A 23,735-nucleotide genomic window follows, 5' to 3' on the forward strand; every position below is an offset into this window, starting at 1 on the left:
CTGTGTGATGCCATCATGTCAATATGGACCAAACTCCCTGAGGAATGCTTCCAGCACCTTGTTGAATCTATGCCACGAAGAATTGAGGCAGTTCTGAAGGCAAAAGGGGTCCAACCCGTTACTAGAATGGGGTACCTAATATACTGGCCGGTGAGTGTATATGACTGTAGCCGTCATGAAGCCATGTGATTAAAATGAAAAGCCGCTGTTTTCCCTCTTCATCTGTTATAATATTATCTAACAGAAATACAATCAGTTTTCTATCTGTAGTTTAACTAGAATAGATTTTTGTGCCTCTTTTAACTTCTTGCACAAATCCATCTTTCTTGGAGTACATGGGATGTTGTGCTGTATCTACAGCAGATGCTGATAAGGAGAGACTGGATTATACATGTGTGATGACTGGCATGTTTATTCCACCCAAGGGATTCCTTTTGGATCTAATGCCGGCAGCAGGCTGTGCACAAACAATCACTGTAATATAAAAACATGTTTTTGGGGATAACATTTGTTTTTTGATCTGTTGGTTTTATGGGTCAGTCTTTAAAAAGAGGAGAGGAGCAACAATCAGAGATTCGTTGCCAGGTGTTATGATGTGTCTCAAGTTAGAAACACCATAACACCGGCTTTAAATAGATTTCAGTCCATTTAAATTCCTCTTTTAAAAAACTCATGTTCAAAATACCTCTATAGCCTTGTTACTATGGTCAGTAAGTTATACATTTATAGAAGAAACAAATGGATAATTTCTGTGAAAAAATAGCTTTTCTTTAAAAAAAAAGAAGCATAAATTAGCATAAAGTTTATAGTTATAATGCCTTTTATATCAGCGGCGTTGTGTCTTAGTTACAGACTTTTTCCTTTACTAAGATTACAGAAAGAGACCAAATGATGGAAGAAATAAATCAAAACATCTTTGCTGTGGAAAGTTTTGTCTTCCTGGCATTTTTTGGTGTAAACAAATTAATTTGTTGTTTTAACTTAAAAAACATATGCATGACTATCAGATGTCAGTTGTTCGAATGCTTTCCAAACACGCAAAAAAGTGACCCTTTGGGGAAATATTTATGGAGACATTTGAACAGATATTGGGATAAAAGACACTGAAGCATCTACAGATTTTATATCTACCCAAATGGAGGACAGCTCCCTCTTAAAGGGGATGATAATGGTCTGTTAAAAAGTCATCAGAAGCTCAGAACCGGCCGAGAAAAGGCTTTTCTCACACCGACTCAATGCAGGAACGTTATGGAGGATAAATAATAATTTAAAAAATAATAAAAACAGGCAAACTTGGAAAACAATAGAACACATTGACTCTTTTTTTACCCACTCAATAGAAAGACTTTAAGACCAATCTATTTTCCATTTGTTTGTGGCACTGCTCATGCTATATTATTTGTTTTAGCTCTCTTTTCTTTTATTTCTATTTTGATGTTTAATAGAAACACAGAAAATAAAGATTTTGAACTGAAAAAGCTTCTGAATGGAATGCTAATTATCTTCAAACTTGGAAACAAAGTCCAGTGGATTGTTTTTTAAGGTTTTTGGATTAGAAAAAAATAAAGAGTATAAAACTGGTTTTGGTGCTTTATCTGATTTCATTTCAACAATCCTAATCATATAAGAAGGATAAAATCTAAGAGTGAAATTTGAATTTTAAGAACCAAGCAAAAAGCAGGAACAACAGTGAAAAGTGTTTGCTTATCTAGCTGTGAAGTGACTGTTTGAAACAGCTGAATGAAAAACAAAACATGTTAATAACAGAATATAAAAGACATAAATTATATAGGTATATAAGGAGTATACAATTTATAGATATAATTAGTATAATTAGTATAATTAATATGATTATAATTAATAGATATAATTTTTAATCATTTATATTTCTCTTTGTTTTTCTTTTGATATAATATGCAGGGAAGTATTTACTACAATACATATATGCAGTGCAAAGACAGAGACAAATGGGTAGGAATTAGGGATGGGAATCAAAAACCGGTTCCTGTTCAGAACCGGTTCCGCATTTTCCGATTCCATGGCATCGTTTGGCAGCTCGCTGAATGATTCTTTTTTCGATTCCCGCAGCACCAGAGCCTAGGGCGCCGGCTCTGGGGAGCACGACTTACGTCACGTTTTTTACGCAACTTACGCAAGTTACGCAAGTTGGAAGAACTATTCGAGGAGGAAGACAACGAGCTGCGGTCACTTTGTGAATCAAAGCCCCGTCTTTCCTTAGCCCAGAGGGTAGATCGGGAAATCCAGCTCTATAAAAGCTTGCCCTCCATCCCCTGCAGGGATAGCGCCACACTGTGGTGGTGGAATAAGCAAGATACGCTGCCCTTGCTATCTGGACTGGCTGAAAACTACCTCTGTGTGCAGGCTTCCTCCACCCCATCTGAGAGGGTGTTCTCCACGGCTGGAGACACCATAAGCCCTGAAAGATCCCGTATCCTTCCAGAAAAAGCAGATATGCTCATCTTTCTGCAAAGAACTGTTAATTTTCCCTACTACTGTTTTATAATTAGTATTTTTTGTTATTTAAAATAGGTTATTATCCCAGCATTTGTTATTAGACATTGTTGGTTATTAAGTTTGTTCTTGTATTCATTTTTCATTTAAACACAGATGTTACTCCAGTTTCACATTTCCTGTGGACATCTTGATCTTGTTGAGTTTGTAAGATTGTGCAATAGTTAAGTAAACAAAGTTGATGCTGATAATCAAACTGTTTGTTCTCTTTTTTTGCCCAAATTGGAATCGAAAAAAGAATCGATAAAGAATCGAATCGTTTCATAGAATCGAAAAGGGAATCGGAATCGTGAAAATCTTTTCAATTCCCAACCCTAGTAGGAATCTAAAAACAGTTTACTTCTTATACTTCCTCAGGTTTAATTCAGTTCATTTCTATAGCTCCAATTCACATCGTGTCATCTCAGGTCACTTTCCAGTTCAACCAGATCATCCAGTCAGATTGATTCAAAGTTTTCTATCTAAGGAAAACCAGCTGATTGCATCGACTCATTGACTCTTCAGCAATCCCTCACACTAAGCATGCTTGTAGCGACAGTGGAGAGGAAAAACTCCCTTTGAACAGGAAGAAACCTCCAGCAGAACCAGGCTCAGTGTGAGCGGCCATCTGCTGAGGCCCAGTGGGGTTCAAGGAGACAGAAGCAGACATAGAAAAAGAAGCATAGATACAAAAGGCAACTGTCAACCAGCTCCACAGGCGGCCCCGTCCAGGAAACACACAGCCAGGCAGACGAGCTCCGAGCCAGCTCCCATGTCAGAGGATGAAGAGAGCACATCCAGTTAGTCACAGTCAGAGAAACAGGACTACACTGGAAAACAGGCCAAGCTCCAACATCTAGAAACAAAGGTGTTGATGGCAGCAGCACAGCTGATATTTCTCTCCAGGATGGAGTCACAGCCAAACAGGAACAGACCAGATGAAGCTACTATGAGAAAAAGCAGAGAGAGCAGAACGTTAGAGATTGAACTAACAGTGGGAGAATAGAGAGAGAATGAAGCAGAATGATGAAAAAGGGGTCCCTATGTCCTCCAGCAGTCTAAGCCTATAGCAGCAGAACTATAGAGATAGCTCAGGATAACCTGAGCCACTCTAACTAGAAGCTTTATCAAAAAGGAAAGTTTTAAGCCTAGCCTTAAAAGTAGACAGAGTGTCTGCCTCACGGACTAAAACTGGTAGTTGGTTCCACAGTAGAGGAGCCTGAGAACTAAAAGATCTGCCTCCCATTCTACTTTTAGAAATTCTAGGAACCACTAGTAAACCTGCAGATTGAGAGCGAAGTGCTCTGTTAGGAACATAAGGAACAATCAGATCTCTGATATCAGATGCATTTTTTTGTTTTTTTTTTGTTGAAAAACATATTTTCCTTTTTCTTGTTTCTTTTGCTTTCAGAAAGCAATATTTTCTATAATTTCAAATAGACTTTTTTATAAAAGAAAAACAATCTATACTGAAATTTCTACTTCTTCTTGAATAACTTCTGCCCTCAGGAGGTTCAAAGCAGCCTAACAAGGCTTTCTTATGACACATCCTCAAACTAAAAAAAAAAAAAAAAAGAAACTAACACATTTTGGGTTTCCTTTCATCCCTTTCTGGTCCCCTGCCGATTTTCCCTGCTTTTCTTTTACTGACCCATCCCAAATCTGATGCTGGTTTAGTTTGCTTCAAGATTACTTGTGAATTGATTTTTAAAGGACCCATGTTTTCTACTCTCTCAGGCATCCTGGAGTTCTCTCCTGTCCTTCTTCGATACCTTATGTCAGGTATGGGTAATAGTTGTATGTAGTTAGATACTGTAGCGTAGTATCCCTTATTTACCATGTAGTAAACAACCCTCCTTTTGTTATCCCTGGTGATAAGTGGGAGGAACAGACAACAAAGAAGCAAAGAAAATGAGAAATTGCAATATTCCCTCATGCCTTGAAATGCTTGGACGCCTTTGCACTGTAGCTATTTGAAAGCTTGGCAAGCTGTGGCGTATTAACTGCTTCCACCTGTGGAGCTATTCACTCATCTTTGCTCTCTAGTCTAGTCCATCTGCTTGTCTGAGTAGAAGTAAAGGGCCTTTCACCAATTCCCTGGCTAAGTTTGCTTACAGCTCCCACTTTTACCACAACACAGAGATTTGAGTGAAGGGGGAGCCGTGATGATGAAGATATTCACTTCTTTGGATTCCTCTCCATTGCTGATTGCGTCCGTACACCTGATGAGTCGCCGTTAACCGAGTTGCACAGCTGCGTGATCCCCGGTGTACGGAATCATGCCGCGCGCCTCCACTGTGGCAACCTCTCTTCATTGGCCTCTTCCTTTGCTTTCCCTAACAAACTGCTAATGAAGTCAATCACAACTGCTTTTCCCATGATCCTTTTACCCCGACAGCTGATGGTGTGCGATTGCATCCACAATACTCTTTTAATTAGTATGGAGAATAAATTGGTTGAGCATGCCTTTTTTCTTAATTGCTTTTTCCTCAGCTTGGATTTAATTGGGCTCCAGTGCTGTTTATTGATCTTCTTTGATGTGCTTTAATTTGGATAATTTTATATATTTATTTTGGATGTGACAAGCCGGAGGGGGGGGGGGAGTGCTGGGCTCCGGGAACAGCACTGCAGCGGACTGCGGTAGCCTTAGTGAGCCTGGGGTCCAGCATGTGATGGCAACTAGGTGGGGAGATGATCAAACCCTGAAGGAAACTAAAGCAGCTCCACTACCGTCTAAGAGGACTCAAGTGAACAGCTCTTTGATCTCACATCAACAGCTCATAAAAGCCGGAGTGGATCAGTAAAGCAAGGAAGCAGGTTTTCAAAGCCAGCCATAGCAGGCCTGCAGGCCAATACACATTTCTTCCAGCAGCTAGCGAGAATTTTGTGCCTGATTCATGCTGCGTCATCTCTCCCCCTCCTGCCTGTAACAACAAAGCCCAATTTTCATCCTCCGCCTCCATGGTTTCATAATTAGTGTGCTTCTCTGCGTGTGATTGTGGGTTTGTTTTGTAGATACATGCGTGCATTTGCTTTTATGAATTCCTGTTTGAGCTGTAATTCTACAACATTTATTAGCATCACTCTTTGTAAACCATTTTCCTAACTCAAATATCCCCCCCCCCCCCCCCCCTTCTCACAGGGGGGAACTTCACCCTGGCTGAGCTGGGAGTTTGCGAACAAACTCCCCCTCCACATCCCGCTGCTGTTCCCTACTGTCCAGACCTGGGCCTCCTCCAGAGGGGGTACTCCCTCAGTGCCGGCTCAGACGCCGACTCGGACCCAGAGGGGCCCCTCTCTCCGGAGCGAGCCATTCAGCTGTGGGCCGGACGTGCAGGTGTGAAATCTCGCCGCAGCTCAGGCGTGTCCAGCCGTGAGAACTCGGCTCTTACCCTCACCGACTCCGAGAATGACAACAAGTCTGATGACGAGTCAGGTAGGGGAAAGTAACGAGTCAAAGCGCTGCTGAGTGGATCAATGTTCAGTGTTTTAAACAGATTAAAAGTATGGCTTGTCCAAGCAATAAGTTTGTTTTCAGATCAATACAGAAAACCAATATATTGATCGTTTTACTGTTTCATTGATCTAAAGATTTGTTGAACTTTCCTTTGTTGGATCAATTGCAAACACAAATTACTCTGACTGCACCTTTTTAAATCAGCAGATATCTGTCTCTCTTCTGGATACTGAAACAGAAGAGCATCACAGACCCAAATGTCTTTTTGGTGATTTCACAAAATGTTTGCACTCACAGAGCTTGTGTGCTGTTAGTCAATTTCAATGCCTATTGTTTCATCTGGTGATGGCAAACAATGCAGGATGTCAAACACTCCTTTTTTCATCTTTGTCCTTGGATTCCTGTTTTTAGCAGGATCAGCCTTGCTAAAGTATCTATGCTTATTCTGATCTTTCACAATTTTTGTTTTAAAACAACAAACTTATATGATTTTAATTTACCATGTAGACCCGACAAAAATTAATTGAAAAATTGGTTTTCTATTTATTCTGACGTTATTGTTTAATGTGAAACGTTCATTAAACCTTTGGCTGACTGTCAGGTTTGTCAGCATCCTGAAGTGACCCAAATACAATTTTTTTTTACCCATATGCGACCTGGAACCCATTTTTTTTCCAATGTGATCCGGGCCACTTGGCTCTGTGGTTCTGAATCCGCTACGAATCTGATCTTTTTAAATGTGACCTGCGTCTGGACGGCCAGATGGCATTCATCCAACCTGAACGTCATAAAAGCCCAACAAAGGTCAATATTCTGCGTCTTGCTATGCAGAAGCGGGGGAAAAAACAACAACCATGGAGGACAATGATGCAGAGAGCAGTTTTTATTTTAATTGTCTTGAAAAGATTGAGTTTTTAAGGTTGGGAAAGATCGCTAGATGCACTCCAGCATCACCGGACGTCATTCAGTTGTTGGTTTTTTGGCGAAATCTGCTCTGTCCATCTTAGTCTGGATTTAATCCAGAAACGGTGGCTGAAAATTTGGCTGTGATGGGTCCATCTGATTTTGTCCCACTTTAGTCCAATAATATACTTTACAAACAATGTCTTTCCAACGATCTTAAAATTTCAGCTTTTCCTCCTTTCACTTTTTAACCAAATGCAGATGTCTTTTTGACGTAAATCATGTCGTCTTTTTAACCGTTGTTTGCTCGGTTGGCCTATTATCTGCATTTTGTTGCATCCCATCCAGGCCTGGTGGCAACTTACACATTTCCTTAGTTTCTTACAGCAAGGACAAAAGGCAAGATTTGTTGAGTGAACACTTAAAAATGTGACTATCAACAGATTCCCTTATGAAGTCTCCATCCCCTCCAAACCCACCGTCAGCCTCTCGCTGCTTTGCTTGCTTTGCTTTGGTTAGTTTTTTTTTCTTTGCTTTTCAGTTTACAGCAGCTGGAGTGCCGAATTTTTTTGAGGGCTTTAGTTTTCATACTATTTTCAGATACAGTAGCAGCCATCAAAATGGCCGTTCGCAGTCAAACGCCAGCTGAACGGCAGCCTACTTCTCTCCCTTTCCCAGCAGAATCCCCTCCAACTTCCAGCCACTGGAGTGACCCCTTCCTTCTCCTGGGCGTTCAGGTTCTGAGCAGGAAATGACGCTTCTCTTTAGATCCTAATGTCCACAAATCATGACAGAAAGATATTTAAGCACAAATATTAATGTTTAAAAAGTAATTGTAAGGGGACTAGCTAAGGACCAGCTAAGGAAAGTGGAGACATTTTGAACGGCTGCTACTGTAGTTCAGTATCACAAACTTTTGACTCTGCACCCAGCTTCTCCTTACATTTCATCTCTAACATATCTGAACCGTTCTTCTCTATGTAGCATATATTACTTTTACAAATATTAGCATGATTGAATAAATAAACAAATTCAATCAGAAAGAATTCTTAAGTTTGACTGCTGGAGGAAGTGTGTGCAAACACACTGACAGACAACAGAATGGTGGAAATTAGTGATATTTACAATATTTAAAGACAGATCTCTCACGACAGTTCATGAAATCAGAGGTGTTTTTCTTTACCCAAGGAATTCAACCAGTTCCTAGTTGAGATGAAGTTAACCGAAGGTGCTGTTTCCTTTGGTGCATTATATGGGTCTTGCTCGCCAGTCTGACCCACCAGATATTCAGAGTCCTGGAGACGGATTCTGGAATGGGATCCTAGAACGGGATCCTGGAACAAAATCCTAAAATGGAAACCTGGCCAGTTGTCAAACCTTGTGATACAATGAAGGTTTTAATCCACGACGGTGCTTCTGCATCAGCGTCAGACAGCGTCTCCTGCCACTCATTAGCCATAGAAGCCGCAGCTGTCAATTTAGATTAGATGAGCTTTATTGATCTCACAGCGGAGAAATTCACTGGTCATATATTGGCATAATAATTAAAAAAGGTGCAAACAAGGAGGAAAAAGGTGCATTAAGAATAAACAATATATATACAGTATATCAAGATAAATACGATAATAATTTAGAATGCTGACGTGCAGCTGGTCATGTGACCATACAACCATGCAAGAACAGATTGAACTCATTTGGCTTTTTCTTTTTGTGGCAAAGAAATTAAAGAGAAGATTATTTTATTTTTAAATAAATCTTTAAATAAAGGAGCTCAGAGATCTTCATTAAAATCCCTCCTACACACCTGGACATTATTTCCTATTACATCTGAATGCACAAGATTTTAACGAGAGCTATCAGAGGAAGGGAGACTGAACACAAATGCATGCTGAACTTTTCTTTCCTTTAATAGTAATTACACTCCTTCAACTTCCACATCACGTTTATGCTAATTTATAATGGGAACCTATAATCCTTATAAATTAGCTTGAGATTTTGGGGTTGTAACAAACAAAATATGGACAGGTTGTGAAAGTATATTCACTTTTGCACAGCTCTATACATCTATAGTCATGCATTACCGGCTGATACAGTGCTGAAAGGCTTTTTTCTCTAAACACAGATATGAACTACTGCAGATGTAAACTGAAAGTGTGAGGTATCCTGGGAAATCTCCTTCCTCTGGCAACTTTGTTTATTGCCAACTTCCCACTTCCTCGTTAATCCCGGCGCAGTCGTAAACCTGTGCACCAGCTCCACCGAAGTGTCAATGGAGGTTAATGAAAAGTGGATGAAAGGAAGAGCAACAGTCTAATTAATTGACTTCTCTGCTGGCGCACGCTTCAGCATCGGATCCACCTCCGCTGGATGGCAGGCCTCAGAAACAACTTCTGTTGACTGATCAAACTACTCAACACCTATTAAACACGTCGAGAAACACCTTCCCTGAGACGCAACTCTCATCCAACCAACCGATAATTGCTTTGTGGTTAATTACCAATCTAATCTGGTAGCCGCAGATATCAGCTGCAGACGGCGCTCTCGCTTTCTTTGTCTCAGGGCCACGAGAACGCCGCTCTGTCTCCGACATTTGCAGACCTTGTAAAATTAGCTGCTTAATCCAGCTTTGCATTGTGATAATGGTTTGCCTGCAGAATGATGTCACAGAGTAAAGATCAAAAGAATTTTTTTTTTCATCATTTGGTTGCAATAAATAAACAATGTGAAATGGGGTTATTTATGGTGGATTTTGAGAACAGAATGTGAGCTTTCTGTGTGGAGTTTTTTTATCCAGAAACATAACCGATGGCCTCATCTGGTAGTGTGCTGTTCCTGCCTGGCATGTCTCTGAGTTTATATTCTAATGAATTAGCAACGTTTTCACATTCTGCCCTTTCCTCTGGTTTCTTTCCTTCCAAGATAGTAAAACCTCTCATGCCACCTACTGATTCACATCCCACCAACAACTTAAGCAGGATTATATTTACTTTTTAGGCACTTTTTGTTATCAGGGTTTTACATTATTCCAAAGCAGCAATCATTTTCTGTTATCCCATTCCTGTGGTTTGTTAATGCCAGAGAAAGTAAGACAGGAAGTGGAGTTTATTCTGGCTGTGCAGAGCCAACACTTTAGGAATAATAAGCACTTCAAAATGAAAAGAGCCTTAATGTTTCAAAAATGTTAGAGCCATACGGGTATCAGTGTTGGGCATGTTACTTTTAAAAAGTAATTAGTTATAGTTACTAGTTACTTCTCCCAAAAAATAACTGAGTTTGGAACTGAGTTACTCCACAATAAAAGTAACTAGTTACTAGTAAAAGTAATTATTGTGTTACTTTTGCGTTGCTATTGCGTAACTATTAACTATTGCGTTTCTTAAAGACAGGAACCTGCAGAGAGTTTTGCATTAATTGCAACTCAAGGTAAATGACATCGGGGGGGGTCTATAAACCCCGTCAGACAGCGTTTCCCTCTTCTTAACATGGGGAAACGGTATCTGATGCGGTGTAAATATCAGGCTCCATCCATCCTTCATGCTCTCCGTAGTTCCCCTGTGGCGCGAGCACAGGGCGGCTGTTGCGCGCCTTTAGCGAGCATGCGCGTTTCCTGTCGCTTGCGCGGTGAATCGTGCCGTCTGCGCTGTGCGGAGATGCAGAGGAAACCGTATCTGATGGGGAAACGCAGCTCGACGTGACACCGGTATTTCCATCTGGAAAGCGCTGTTTTGCTGCTGGAGTCCTCCTCACTCTCCATCCTCCCCTCTCTCATGACGCGCTTACGAGTCCTATAATGAAAGAATGTTCATTGTGCGACCTGAGTAACGTGCAGTAACGGGGTGTCGGCAATGGAAACTGCGTCATAGTTACAGTAAGAGTAATAATTTTGATTACTCGTTACTAAAAAAAGGTAACGGCGTTAGTAACGCCATTACTTTCAACTCCGTTACTCCCATCACTGACGTCTATTAACTCTGTTTTAAACTGCAGTTAAAAATCCACTAGATAAAGGTTCTTCTGGGTCAATTTCAATTCTATTCAGTTTATTTCTATAGCTCCAATTCACATCATGTCATCTCAGGTCACTTTCCAGTTCACCAGATCATCCAGTCAGATTGATTCAAAGTTTTCTATCTAAGGAAAACCAGCTGATTGCATCGACTCATTGACTCTTCAGCAATGCCTCACACTGAGCATGCTTGTAGCGACAGTGGAGAGAAAAAACTCCCTTTTAACAGGAAGAAATATGTATACATATGTCAGTATGTCAGATTATTTATACCAAGGTTTTGAAACCTTAAAGTATTATACTGTCCCTATATGATAAAGCCCCTTTAAGATGAGACATCAGAATGGCCAAGTTTTCTGTAGCTTTTCTGTAGCTGTATAGATAATAATGTAACATTATGGCTCGCATCCTGAAAAAAGACTCCTACAATAACCAAGAAACATTTTTAGATCACACTGGCCCGCTAACACATTTTTAAAGCAAAGCTGAAGGTCTGTGCAGCTTTTCAAGGGTTACCATGGACTTTTTGGCTGCTTATTTGGGTAAGGCTGGCCATTTAATGTACATTTTGTAACACCATGTTGATTTTATTCATAATAGACAGTCATACAATAGGCTCACACTGAGCCTGGTTCTCCTGTTCAAAGGGAGCTTTTCCTCTCCACTGTCGCTACAAGCATGCTTAGTGTGAGGGATTGCTGAAGAGTCAATGAGTCGATGCAATCAGCTGGTTTTCCTTAGATAGAAAACTTTGAATCAATCTGACGGGATGATCTGGTGAACTGGAAAGTGACCTGAGATGACATGATGTGAATTGGAGCTATAGAAATAAACTGAATAGAATACAGGTCCATGCTACGCAGGGACAGATTTAGATGGATTGACAGTTATAAAGATATACATAAAAGCCAATTAAATTTGATCTTAAACTTCAAAAGTTTCTGCAGAAGTTTTAAGGGGAACTAGCAAATAGCATGTTAAGGCTTATTCCAAGGCTTCAAAGACGGCACATTTACATCAGACCCTCTGACAATTACGCCACAACAGAAGGTTTTTGCCCCCCGCCGAGCCCAGCCAGTCGCCCCAGTTCCTGTGTGTAAATATATTACTGTCATTCTCTGTCTGCCGGTTCTGCTCTCGTCTGTCTTGAGTTGGTGTGTGAGCCTTGAACCCTTCACATGTGAGGAAGTGCAAAACAGGTGCAACTCGATGTCAAAATATCACCACGATGATCTGAGGGCCTAATAATAGAAGCAGACAGAGGAACACATCATAAGCACATTGGAGCAAATCAAAAAGAGAATGACGGGCCTAAACACCCGGCGTCATGTCGCAGCGCCTTCATCTTGTTGTGTCTTCTGCGATCTTCAGAAGTCTCACCTTTTGCGAGCTTCTCCTCCTCCTCCTCCCTGCCATCTTATCCTTCTTTCATCTCCCTTCCTTTCCATTTCAAGCCTCGTCTTCATTCTTCTTTTCGTTCACACTCTTCCTCTCACAATCTCTTGTTATGGTCCTGTCATTAAAGACTGACAGGTGTCGGTTTAAGAGTAGAAGTTTCCCCCTTAAGGGCAAAAGTTTACATGTGGTTGAACACATGCTTGTGCCCTTTTTATGGAGTTCAGAGGAAAGTCTAAAAATATGTGTTACTTTAATTGCAGAATCCTCTAAGCAGTTTGGATCGTTCCAACTTCTCTTCTGACTCATTCAATCTTTTTGATTGGATGCTATGTTAGGTGGATCTATTAACAAACAAAGAGCAAACTGAAAATAAAAAAAATCTTTCAAGTTGCCCAACTACATGTGCTATTTTTAGCCATTTAGAAAACAAAAAAAAATCCTGGAAAGCAAACAAAATCCAACCTGGGTCAATAACAAATTTAAAAAGTGTGATCCTCTCAATACATTGCTAGTCTCAACACAGTTAGCACCACATAAACTCCCTGTCTACAACTCACATTATTGATGTAGAACAATTTCTATAGAGATGCTTATATATTTTTATCTATTTGTCTTTTTTATTCAAGCTAGGAAATGTTTGCATGTTATTCGTTGGTTTTATCTTTGCTGAAGTGTTTTTTCTTCTTAATGTGTAATGGAAAAGTATTGAATGGCACATTTAATCCCTTTATAGGGCACGCAGTGAAATACTTTAAAATCAACATTTGCTGCCAATAGTGTTACCTTTGTAACATTCAGAAAATATGGATATTTTGATGACAAAAATAAATGTCAATGTAATAAAAAGAAAAGCCAACTTGGCCAAATATATATTAAGAAAAATAACATAAAAGCTTCTATAAGAAATTCATAAAAAATGTTGCAACATAACCTTAGAGGCATTAATGCTGATACTGGCACTTACATTTTTTTAGTTTATAAACCTTAATATAATTAATTAGGCTTATTAACTTTACTTTTTAGCTTTTCAATTAGCTTTCTACCTCTTTTTAACTTGTTAGCTTTTTTCAACCTAATTTCTAGTAGGTAATCTATCATTCAAGGGCTCATCTAATTAGTCAAATTAGATGTCCAGCCATGCAGCAGCATCTTTGCTGAATGGCTGGGTATAGATCTAGTGCTTCTAGACCTCACTGAAGGATGGGGGGACTCCATTTGTAAGGGGGATGCAAACCTATATGCATGCCATGATATTTAACCATATAAACTGCTGCCGTACCACATGGTCTCACACTTTAAAGGCCGTTCTGAAACCCCTACAGTCTCTCTTCAAGGCAACTCTGAAAGTTCTTGATAAAAAAAACCTGTACATTATCATTATTGTAACATGTTAAGTAAGTACAACATTTTAGACTTTGAACGTCATCAGATGTTTCTGGATGCATGCCTTGTTTTTAAAGTTTTAAATGGACTTGCTCCTCCTCCTCTAACCGATTTTATAAGCAAAAAAAAATTACTAGATTAAACACTAGAGCTTTAACCAGAGGAGACTGTAACGTTCAATTCAATTCAATTTCAATTCAGTTTATTTATATAGCGCCAAATTCACAACACATGTCATCTCAAGGCACTTTACAGTTCAACCAGATCATACAGTCAAATTGATACAAAGTTTTCTGTCTAAGGAAAACCAATTGATTGCATCGACTCATTGACTCAAATACAATCCCTCACACTAAGCATGCTTGTAGCGACAGTGGAGAGGAAAAACTCCCTTTGAACAGGAAGAAACCTCCAGCAGAACCAGGCTCAGTGTGAGCGGCCATCTGCTGAGGCCCACTGGGGTTCAAGGAGACAGAAGCAGACATAGAAAAAGAAGCATAGATACAAAAGGCAACTGTCAACCAGCTCCACAGGCGGCCCCGTCCAGGAAACACACAGCCAGGCAGACGAGCTCCGAGCCAGCTCCTATGTCAGAGGATGAAGAGAGCACATCCACTCAGTCACGGTCAGAGAAACAGGACCACACTGGAAAACAGGCCGATCTCCAGCATCTATAAACAAAGGTGTTGATGGCAGCAGCACAGCTGATGTTTCTCTCCAGGATGACGTCACAGCCAAACAGGAACAGACCAGATGAAGCTACTATGAGAAAAAGCAGAGAGAGCAGAACGTTAGAGATTGAAATAACAGATTCTGCAGAGTGGGAGAATAGAGATAGAATGAAGCAGAATGATAAAATGGAGGCCCCTATGTCCTCCAGCAGTCTAAGCCTATAGCAGCAGAACTATAGAGATAGATCAGGATAACCTGAGCCACTCTAACTAGAAGCTTTATCAAAAAGGAAAGTTTTAAGCCTAGCCTTAAAAGTAGACAGGGTGTCTGCCTCAAGGACTAAAACTGGTAGTTGGTTCCACAGGAGAGGAGCCTGAGAACTAAAAGATCTGCCTCCCATTCTACTTTTAGAAATTCTAGGAACCACTAGTAAACCTGCAGATTGAGAGCGAAGTGCTCTGTTAGGAACATAAGGAACAATCAGATCTCTGATATCAGATGGAGCTTGGCCATTTAAGGCTTTATATGTGAAAAGGAGGATTTTAAATTCTATTCTGGATTTAACAGGAAGCCAATGAATGTTCAGCGGCGTAGGACCAAATTTGGCCAAATGGTTGCCTCCATCAGAGGCTCACAACACACTGCCAGCTCATGTTAGGGGCTTACCCTAACAGGGGTAGGATTTAATAAGTTTTATTACTTCTTCCTACTCCTTTTCGAACATGATGGGATGTACATATGTTTTTTTCTTTTTCTTCTTTTTTGTTTTGTTTTGTTATGATTTTATTTGCTTATATTTGCTTTTTATTAAGTGTTCGAAATAAATGATCAATAATAATAATAAGATAAGTCTAACCTACAGACGTTTTAAATTCTCCTTGAAACATTGGTTGAAAACTAACCAGACATGTGATCACAGGTAAATTGATCTGTTTCCATGGGCCTGTTAACCTCATTTTATTGTTAACCTCATTTTATTGTGATTTTATGTTATTGGCATCTTATCTGTTTGTGTCCACTCTGTTCTTTCCTGTAGCGTCTTGTTTAATGTTCACTGTTTTTACCTGCCTTAGGACAGCGGATGCAAATTAGCTGTTGTGCTAATTCTGGCATATTTACGTTGATGCTTTATGCTGACATGTTGATGAATGTGCATTGTCCTAATTCAAATAAATAAAATAAATAAATAAAAAAGTGATCAAAAATGCTTACTTGCCCTATAAAGGGTTAATGTGCTTTATAAAGAACTAGAAAATTAATTGTAAAAATTGAAAATTGATCTTGGACAGCAGTGGAGGGACTCCATTTCAATTAGTTATTGACTTAACGGGTTTTTTTATGCTGATACTTTATTGAATAATTAGCACATCAACACAATATTTATTCTTATTAATCAATTATTCAGGTTATTCAACCATCAGACTTGTTGAATGTTATCATTATTGAGCCTCATTGAGAAACCCCAGATTTTTATGAAACTCCTTTATAAAACTGTTTCTTACCTCAATACGGTAAATAAAATGTGTAGCAATGAGGCAAACATTTCTATAAGTTTAATATTTGCTGTAAATAGAAGTTAAATTTTCTTTTCTAATTCTGACAGAACTGTGACATTAGAGCTAAGTATAAAATATTGCCTTTCAGAGCCTAACATTTGGTGCTTAGCGTGAGACATTTAGTGCAAATCAAACATAAATACCACTGAGGCTACCTATTTGTCTAAATCCAGTTACTAAAACAAATAATCCTTATTTTCCCAGGGAGTTGTTTAGTTCTTCGGCGTACACTGTAAATAACTTATAAGGTAATTATATACCTGAATTAAAGACGCAGTGATTCAATTCTTCTACTCCTGCATAAAGGATTAAAATAATACATTTGTGCTTGAAAACATGCAGACCTTTTCATTAAAGACAGGGAAAAAAATCGGTTGTCACTAAAATAACTTGAAATGGACAAAAGTAACCATAAATAAAAATGATTAAAAATGGAAATCGTGACAATCTGGAACTTGGAGGTTTGAACCAACCTTTAGCAGTGATGCTAAAGAGACAAGCTTAAAGTCTAAACCAAGCTGGACTGATCTTCCCACATTAAAAAAACATTATCAACAAGTGGAACACATGAACACAATAAACAGCTACCAGGGGAAGATGTGCCAACAAGGGTACCCCAATGTCAGGCTGTGCGATGCTTAGAGAACTTGTAAAAATCCTAAGAGCTCCGTCTGCGCATCTACGAGCTTCAGTTAGTATATTAAATGTTAAAGTGCAGAGAAGAACAAATAAAAAAGAAGGAACAAATATGGCTTTCCTGAAAGGATTCCCAGAAGAAAGCTGCTTGTCTTTTGCAAAGGCGGAATGGCAGCGCAGCTTAAGATGCATCTGAACAAACAACAAGATTTCTGGAGAAAAAAAATCTAATTTGGACAGACGAGTTTAGACTGAGACAGCTTGGGTACAATGCATACCAACATATTTGGCAAAAACAATCCAAATCATAGTAAAAATAGAGCACATGGCTATTCTTCCTCATGTCTCTGGTTGCTGATATTATTCTTTCAGAAACTAAAAACTGCACAAATATAAGTATTTTAAAGTTGTACAGTATCTGTAGAGTTTATCTCTATTTACTTGCACTATTTTAAAATTTGTTAATTTGGAACCAGTAACAAAGGGTTTACATCTAAAATGGCTGGAATTGATGGGCACTTGTCAAGGAGGAAGGCATCAGCTTCCCCCTGCGACTACATAGAAAATAGATGAATGCACTGATAGATTGAAATGATTATTTTGATGGTGGCTAATAAAAATATCCAGCTAACATTTAAACCCATTGAATCAGGTTTAGTTACAATAGAACAGACGATGTGAAGACAGAGATAAACAGGTTTTAAATGAGGGATTAAAGATAAATAAAAACAGCACTGTGGTAAAAGTAAAAAACTTAACATTAACAAGTTTTATGTCCATTTCTGACTTTTTTTTTCTTTTTTTAAAGCATTACCACCTTTTATAATTATTTTACAGTAGAATAAACACTAGATTAAATTTTCAAATAATATAAAGCAGCCTGTAGAAGTTTTCCTGGATGAATAAATGTTAAAAAAGAAAAGGTAATTAAAATAAAAAGTATTAAAAGGACATTTATTGAATGTTCATGTGCTGATGAATAGTCCAGGGTTAGATTCCTCACCTAAAATGGTTAATAGAGCTCTAAAATACATAGGTTTGATGAGACTTTTTTATATAGTCTAGCTGCAGACGTTTAGAATAGAATAGAAAAGAATAGAAAATCCCTTTATTGTCCCACAATGGGGAAATTCTGGTGTTTACAGCAGCAGAAAGATTATAGAAAAATGTCCACACAAATGTGGACCTTAGAAAATGTCTAAGAATAACATAAAAGTGAAGAGTTAAAAGATAAACAATAAAATACTGTACTGTTAATTGTTTGAACCTTATAAAACTGCACCTGGAGAATAAATAACCAATATGCAGCTATGGACATTTTTACAATAATAGATATTTGAAAATAGCAGCAACATCAGAGATGTGCAGAATGACAGCAGCAGGTTATTTAACTGACTAAGGTAGAAACTGAGCAGAATCAGCATGAATGGAAGAACTGGTTGAGGTTGTTGGGAACAGTGGTGGTTCTAGAGTCTTCCAGCTGCTGGAAGGAAGGATCTGTGATAACGCCCCCTGGTGCATTTAAGGTGCAGCAGTCTGTCACTGACGGAGCTGTCCAGTTCAGCACCAGATTCATGCATGATTCATTCTATGTGAAAATAATTAAGAATTAAACTCCAGCAGGCCAGGAATGAACTATTTGACACAATAGAACACAATAGAATAGTCTTCCCGCCTTCCAAATGTGATTGGAATATCTGCAAAAATAGTATTTCTACAAGATTCAACATAAGAACATCAAATGTATTCTGGAATTTATGCAAACTTTAATAAACTTTAGAAATACTTTAGGTCAGAGGTCACGGATTAACGGATCGCGGTCCCACCTGCTGGCTAATCTGACCCAACCTGATTTAAACCATTTAGAAATTACCCCATGCTGTTCAACGACAGTGTCTAACTTCACTTGCGCCTCTTCTCCTGTTAATACGGTAAAGCCCTGGGGAGCGTCCGGCTCCAGGCTGCACGTGATCCAAATGAGCCAATGAGCTGTCAGTCTGGGTTGCTGCTGCTGCTACTTTTAGACACAGCAGGCAAACCTGTGGCAAGCCGGGCGATGGGAAAGAAGGAGAAGACGATGAGAAAAAGAGAGCAGAGAAAGTGTGGACTGCTGGACGAACTGCGGTGAACTGGTGAAAGAAAAGTGAAATGGCGTGCTCAAAGATGACCCTGCACATTTAGAGGATGTTTGGCTCAACCTGCTGCTGTGAAGCAGGATTCTCCACCATGAACAGAATCAAAAATTATTAAAAAAATATATTTCTTATTTCAAAATTCAATGTATAACATGGATGCATAAACACCTAATTTATTTTAGTGTTAAATTCTGTTTAGAGTAATGGATTATAATTAAAAATGTCTCCAGACCTTTACTGGTTGATGATTTTCTTTACTCGGACACCGATGAGTTTTAATTGATTTAGAGGAAATTAAGTTCTTTAACAATGATTCAATTCAATTCAGTTTATTTATATAGCGCCAAATTCACAACACATGTCATCTCAAGGCACTTTACAGTTCAACCAGATCATCCAGTCAAATTAATACAAAGTTTTCTATCTAAGGAAAACCAGTTGATTGCACTGACTCATTGACTCAAATACAATCCCCCACACTAAGCATGCTTGTAGCGACAGTGGAGAGGAAAAACTCCCTTTTAACAGGAAGAAACCTCCAGCAGAACCAGGCTCAGTGTGAGCGGCCATCTGCCGAGGCCGACTGGGGTTCAAGGAGACAGAAGCAGAGATACAAAAAGCAGCTGTAAAAGGCGGCCCCGTCCAGGAAACACGCAGCCAGGCAGACGAGCTCCAAGGCAGCTCCCATGCCAGAGGACGAAGAGAGCACATCCACTCAGTCACGGTCAGAGAAACAGGACCACACTGGAAAACAGGCCGATCTCCAACATCTATGAACAAGGGTGTTGATAGAAGCAGCACAGCTGATGTTTCTTTCCAGGATGACGTCACAGCCAAACAGGAACAGACGAGGCAAAGCTACTCTGAGGAAAAGCAGAGAGAGCACCAAGATTTTTTACTTTATTATCTGAAATCAGTTTAATCCCATCCAAATGAAGTGACTGACTAATCAGTTTCTTTTTCAGAGACTCTGGTCCAAAGACTATAACTTCTGTTTTGTCTGCATTCAGAAGCAGAAAGTTAAGAGTCATCCAGGTTTTTATGTCTTCAAGACATGCCTGTAATCTATGTAATGGGTTAGCTTCATCTGGATTTATAGACAGATATAGCTGGGTATCATCAGCGTAACAGTGGAAATTAATCCCATGCTGTCTAATAATTCTACCAATTGGGAGCATGTATAAAGTAAAGAGAATTGGTCCTAGCACTGATCCCTGTGGTACTCCACAGGTAACCTTTGAGCGTGTTGAAGATCTATCATTAACATGAACAAACTGAATTCGATCAGATAGATAAGATTTAAACCAGTCTAGTGCTGTTCCTTTAATTCCAACAAAATATTCAAGTCTTTCTAAAAGAATATTATGGTCAACTGTATCAAATGCAGCACTAAGATCCAACAGGACGAGCACAGATACAAGTCCATTATCTGAGGCCATGAGAATATCATTAGTGACTTTCACCAGAGCTGTTTCAGTGCTATGATGAGCTCTAAAGCCAGACTGAAACTCTTCAAAAAGTTCATTATGGTGGAAGTGATCGCAAACTTGTTTGGCAACTACTTTTTCAAGAATTTTGGATAAGAAAGGAAGATTGGATATAGGTCTATAATTGACCAAGTCATCTGGGTCAAGAGACGGTTTCTTAAGCAGAGGTTTAATTACAGCAACCTTAAAAGCTTTAGGTACATATCCCTGTAACAGAGATAGATTAATCACATCTAAAATGGAGGAGGAGATCAAAGGGAATACCTCCTTAAATAACCTGGTTGGAACTGGATCTAACATACAAGTTGAAGGCTTAGATGAAGACAATAATTTTGCTAATTCAGAGAGTTCAACTGGATCAAAGCAGTCTAAACCCGGTTCAGATTCCATGACTACCTCAGGTACAATCGCGGATAGAGGAGTGCTTATGATCTTATTTTTAATAAGATCAATCTTATTTATAAAGAATCCCATAAAATCATTGCTGCTAAGAGCAGGTGGAATGGACGGTTCAACAGAGCTATGGCTCTGGGTGAGTTTGGCAACTGTATTAAAAAGAAATCTAGGATTATTCTTATTCTCCTCTATTAATGAGGAGAAGTATGCTGCTCTTGCTTTACAAAGGGTCCTCTTATACAGCAGTAAACCATTTTTCCAGACTAGGGAGGACTCTCGCAGGCCTGTGGAGCGATATTTTCTCTCCAGTTTCCTAGCATTTTGCTTTAAAGTATGCAGCTCTGCATTAAACCAAGGAGCAAGCTTTCTATTTTTAACGGTTTTCATTTTCAAAGGAGCTGCGTTGTCTAAGGCAATACGCAGAGAACTAGCAACCCCATCAACAAAATCATCAACCTGTGAAGGGGAATAAGCTAAGCTTTTGCACTCTGCAGCACTGCTCAGTGACACAGAGGAGAGAGAAAGTGAAGCAGATTCTTTAAAATTTATAACTGCACTATCTGATAAAGATCTACTAAAATTGAACCTTCTTTTGGGGGAGGAGAACTCTGTTAAAGTAATCCTGAAGGTTATTAGAAAGTGGTCAGAGAGGACAGGGTTGTGAGGAAATACTGTTATTTCTTTACATTCTATGCCGTATGTCAGCACAAGATCCAAAGTATGAAGATGAGAATGCGTGGGACTATTCACATTTTGAACAAAGCCAATAGTGTCTAAGATAGCATTAAAGGCTGCTCTTAAGCTATCGCCTTCAATGTCAGCATGGATGTTAAAATCTCCCACTATGATGACCCTGTCAGTATTTAATACCAAATCAGAAAGGAACTCTGAAAACTCATCTAAAAATTCAGAGTAAGGACCTGGTGGACGATACAAAGTTACAAAAAGAAGAGGTTTTCTTGCCTTGAAATTTGGATCAGGGAAATTAAGGGTTAAACGTTCAAAGAGTTGTAGGTATTAACTGTTTTGGGAGTAATCAGTAAGTCAGATTGGAAGATTGTTGCTACTCCTCCTCCTCGCCCAGAACTTCTGGGGATGTGAAAATTTAAATAGCTTGAAGGAGTTGCCTCATTTATGCTCACATAATCCTCTTGCTGCAGCCAGGTTTCTGTAAGGCAAAACAAGTCAATGTGATTATCACAAATCAAGTCATTAACTAGTAGACTTTTAGAGGAAAGCGATCTTATGTTAAACAGACCGCATTTAATTGTTTTAACTTTTTCCCCAATTGGAGTTATTTTGATTTTAATTAGATTATCATGATTTACTCCTTTGGGAATCTTTGCTAATTTATTAGATTTTGGTCGTGGGCAAGACACTGTCTGGATGGAGTAAAGAGTGGGTAACAGTAGAGAAGCTGCAGAGATGTGTGTTAAACTACAACTCTGCTTCCTGGTCTGCACCCTGGGTGGTCAGGGTTTTGGAGGACTAATAAATGTGGCCAGATTCCTAGAAAGAAGAGCTGCACCATCCAAAGTGGGATGGATGCCGTCTCTCCGAATCAGACCAGGCTTTCCCCAAAAGGATTGCCAATTATTAATGTAGCCCACGTTGTTTTCAGGGCACCACCTAGACAACCAGCGGTTGAATGACGACATGCGGCTAAACATGTCATCACTGGTCAGATCAGGGAGGGGACCAGAGAAAATTACGGAGTCCGACATTTTTTTGGCAAACTTACACACCGAAGCAACACTAATTTTAGTGACCTCCGATCGGCGTAACCGGGTGTCATTACCACCAGCGTGAATAACAATCTTACTGTATTTAACCTTATCCTTAGCCAGTAGTTTCAGGTAGGATTTGATGTCGCCCGTTCTGGCCCCCGGCAAACATTTGACTATGGTCCCTGGTGTCTCTAATGCCACGTTTCTGACTATGGAGCTGCCAATCACCAGAGTGGGCTTCTCAGTGGGTGTGTCACTGAGTGGGGAAAACCGGTTAGAAACGTGAACGGGTTGGTGGTGACCAGTGGGCAGAGATCCACGACTACGCTTTCTGCGTACAGTTACCCAATCGCCTGGCTGCTCAGGCACTTTTGGAGGAGAGCTACGTGGGGGGCCTACTTTAACTCCTGGATGTTCAACAGCCTGAAGCCTGGATTCTAACTCTGACACCCTCGCCTCCAAAGCTACAAAAATACTACACTTATTACACATCCCATTATCACTAAAGGAGGCAGAGGAATAACTGAACATCTGACACAGAGAGCAGGAGAGAGGAGAGGAAGAAGGAAGAGTTGGAAAAGAGTCAAGGGAGGGAGAGAGAGAAGCCATAGCAATGCTAAGCTAGCGCTAGCCTAGGCTAGCTACTCCTTGCTATCAGAAATAAAACCGTGTGAAACTGACAAGTGCTCAGTAGAAAAGTGAAGCAGAAGGTGCTATGTTTTAAAGTAGTCACTTAGAATTACTTAGATACAGAGATATCACAGAGAAAATAACTTAACTTCAGATGGAGATCCTCTGAACAGCTGCACACTCAGTTAATCCAAACAGGAAGTGAAAAAACTGTTATTCATAAAAATGGTTCCAACTACGTCGAAAGCTTTTATGCACATATTTTATAAGAATTTTACTCCTAGTCTTATTGTTTTTTTGTTTCGTTTTTTTCTATTTGAAGTAATATTGACAAGATTTAATGTTTGAGTTAAATTCATGTGTTGCTCTTTAGTTGAGGTTATTCATACCTCATTTCAAGATCTGATCGTTCTTTTTGTTATTACACATAAAACCTTCCATTGAAAGACATAATAATAAATAATGACTTTTATTTTTAACGCACTTTACATTTGACTTCAAATCTCAAAGTGCTACATTTAAAAAAAAGGGGAAAATTAAAACAAGTTTAAAAGACCATAACATTAAAAACAGAGTAAAATAATTCATCATTAAAATAAATACTTTGAAATGCATACGTAGCCTGTTAAAAAAATCTAAAATCAACAATTGTAGGCATTTCTAAAAAGGAAAGTTTTCAGTCCAGAAATTGCATAAAGCACGTTTTAATTTCCACACTTTTTATTTTGTATAACTATATTGTTACATCTATGTTTAATTTAAAGACTCTGTCAAAATAATCAGAAGCACTGAGATGAAATTCCCTTTTTCAGTTCTTTTACTCCTTTAAAATGCAAAT

General features: G+C 39.2%; 1 protein-coding gene across 6 annotated transcripts in view; it reads left to right on the forward strand.

The window, feature by feature from the left end:
• tenm2 (teneurin transmembrane protein 2) overlaps positions 1–23,735 on the forward strand; it is a 478,143-nt gene that overhangs the window by 155,203 nt on the left and 299,205 nt on the right. For 3 of the 6 annotated variants that reach the window (XM_038278104.1, XM_038278107.1, XM_038278105.1), the window contains one exon: positions 5,654–5,947. In XM_038278104.1, the coding sequence (XP_038134032.1) occupies positions 5,654–5,947 (294 nt within the window). Of the gene's footprint in view, positions 1–4,248; positions 4,294–5,653; positions 5,948–23,735 lie in introns of all 6 variants that reach the window. The other 3 variants (XM_038278102.1, XM_038278103.1, XM_038278106.1) reach the window with 2 other exon arrangements.

Source organism: Cyprinodon tularosa, unplaced genomic scaffold (genome assembly GCF_016077235.1).
Source record: "Cyprinodon tularosa strain WSP-4 unplaced genomic scaffold, ASM1607723v1 ctg138, whole genome shotgun sequence".
Classification (NCBI taxonomy): domain Eukaryota; kingdom Metazoa; phylum Chordata; class Actinopteri; order Cyprinodontiformes; family Cyprinodontidae; genus Cyprinodon; species Cyprinodon tularosa.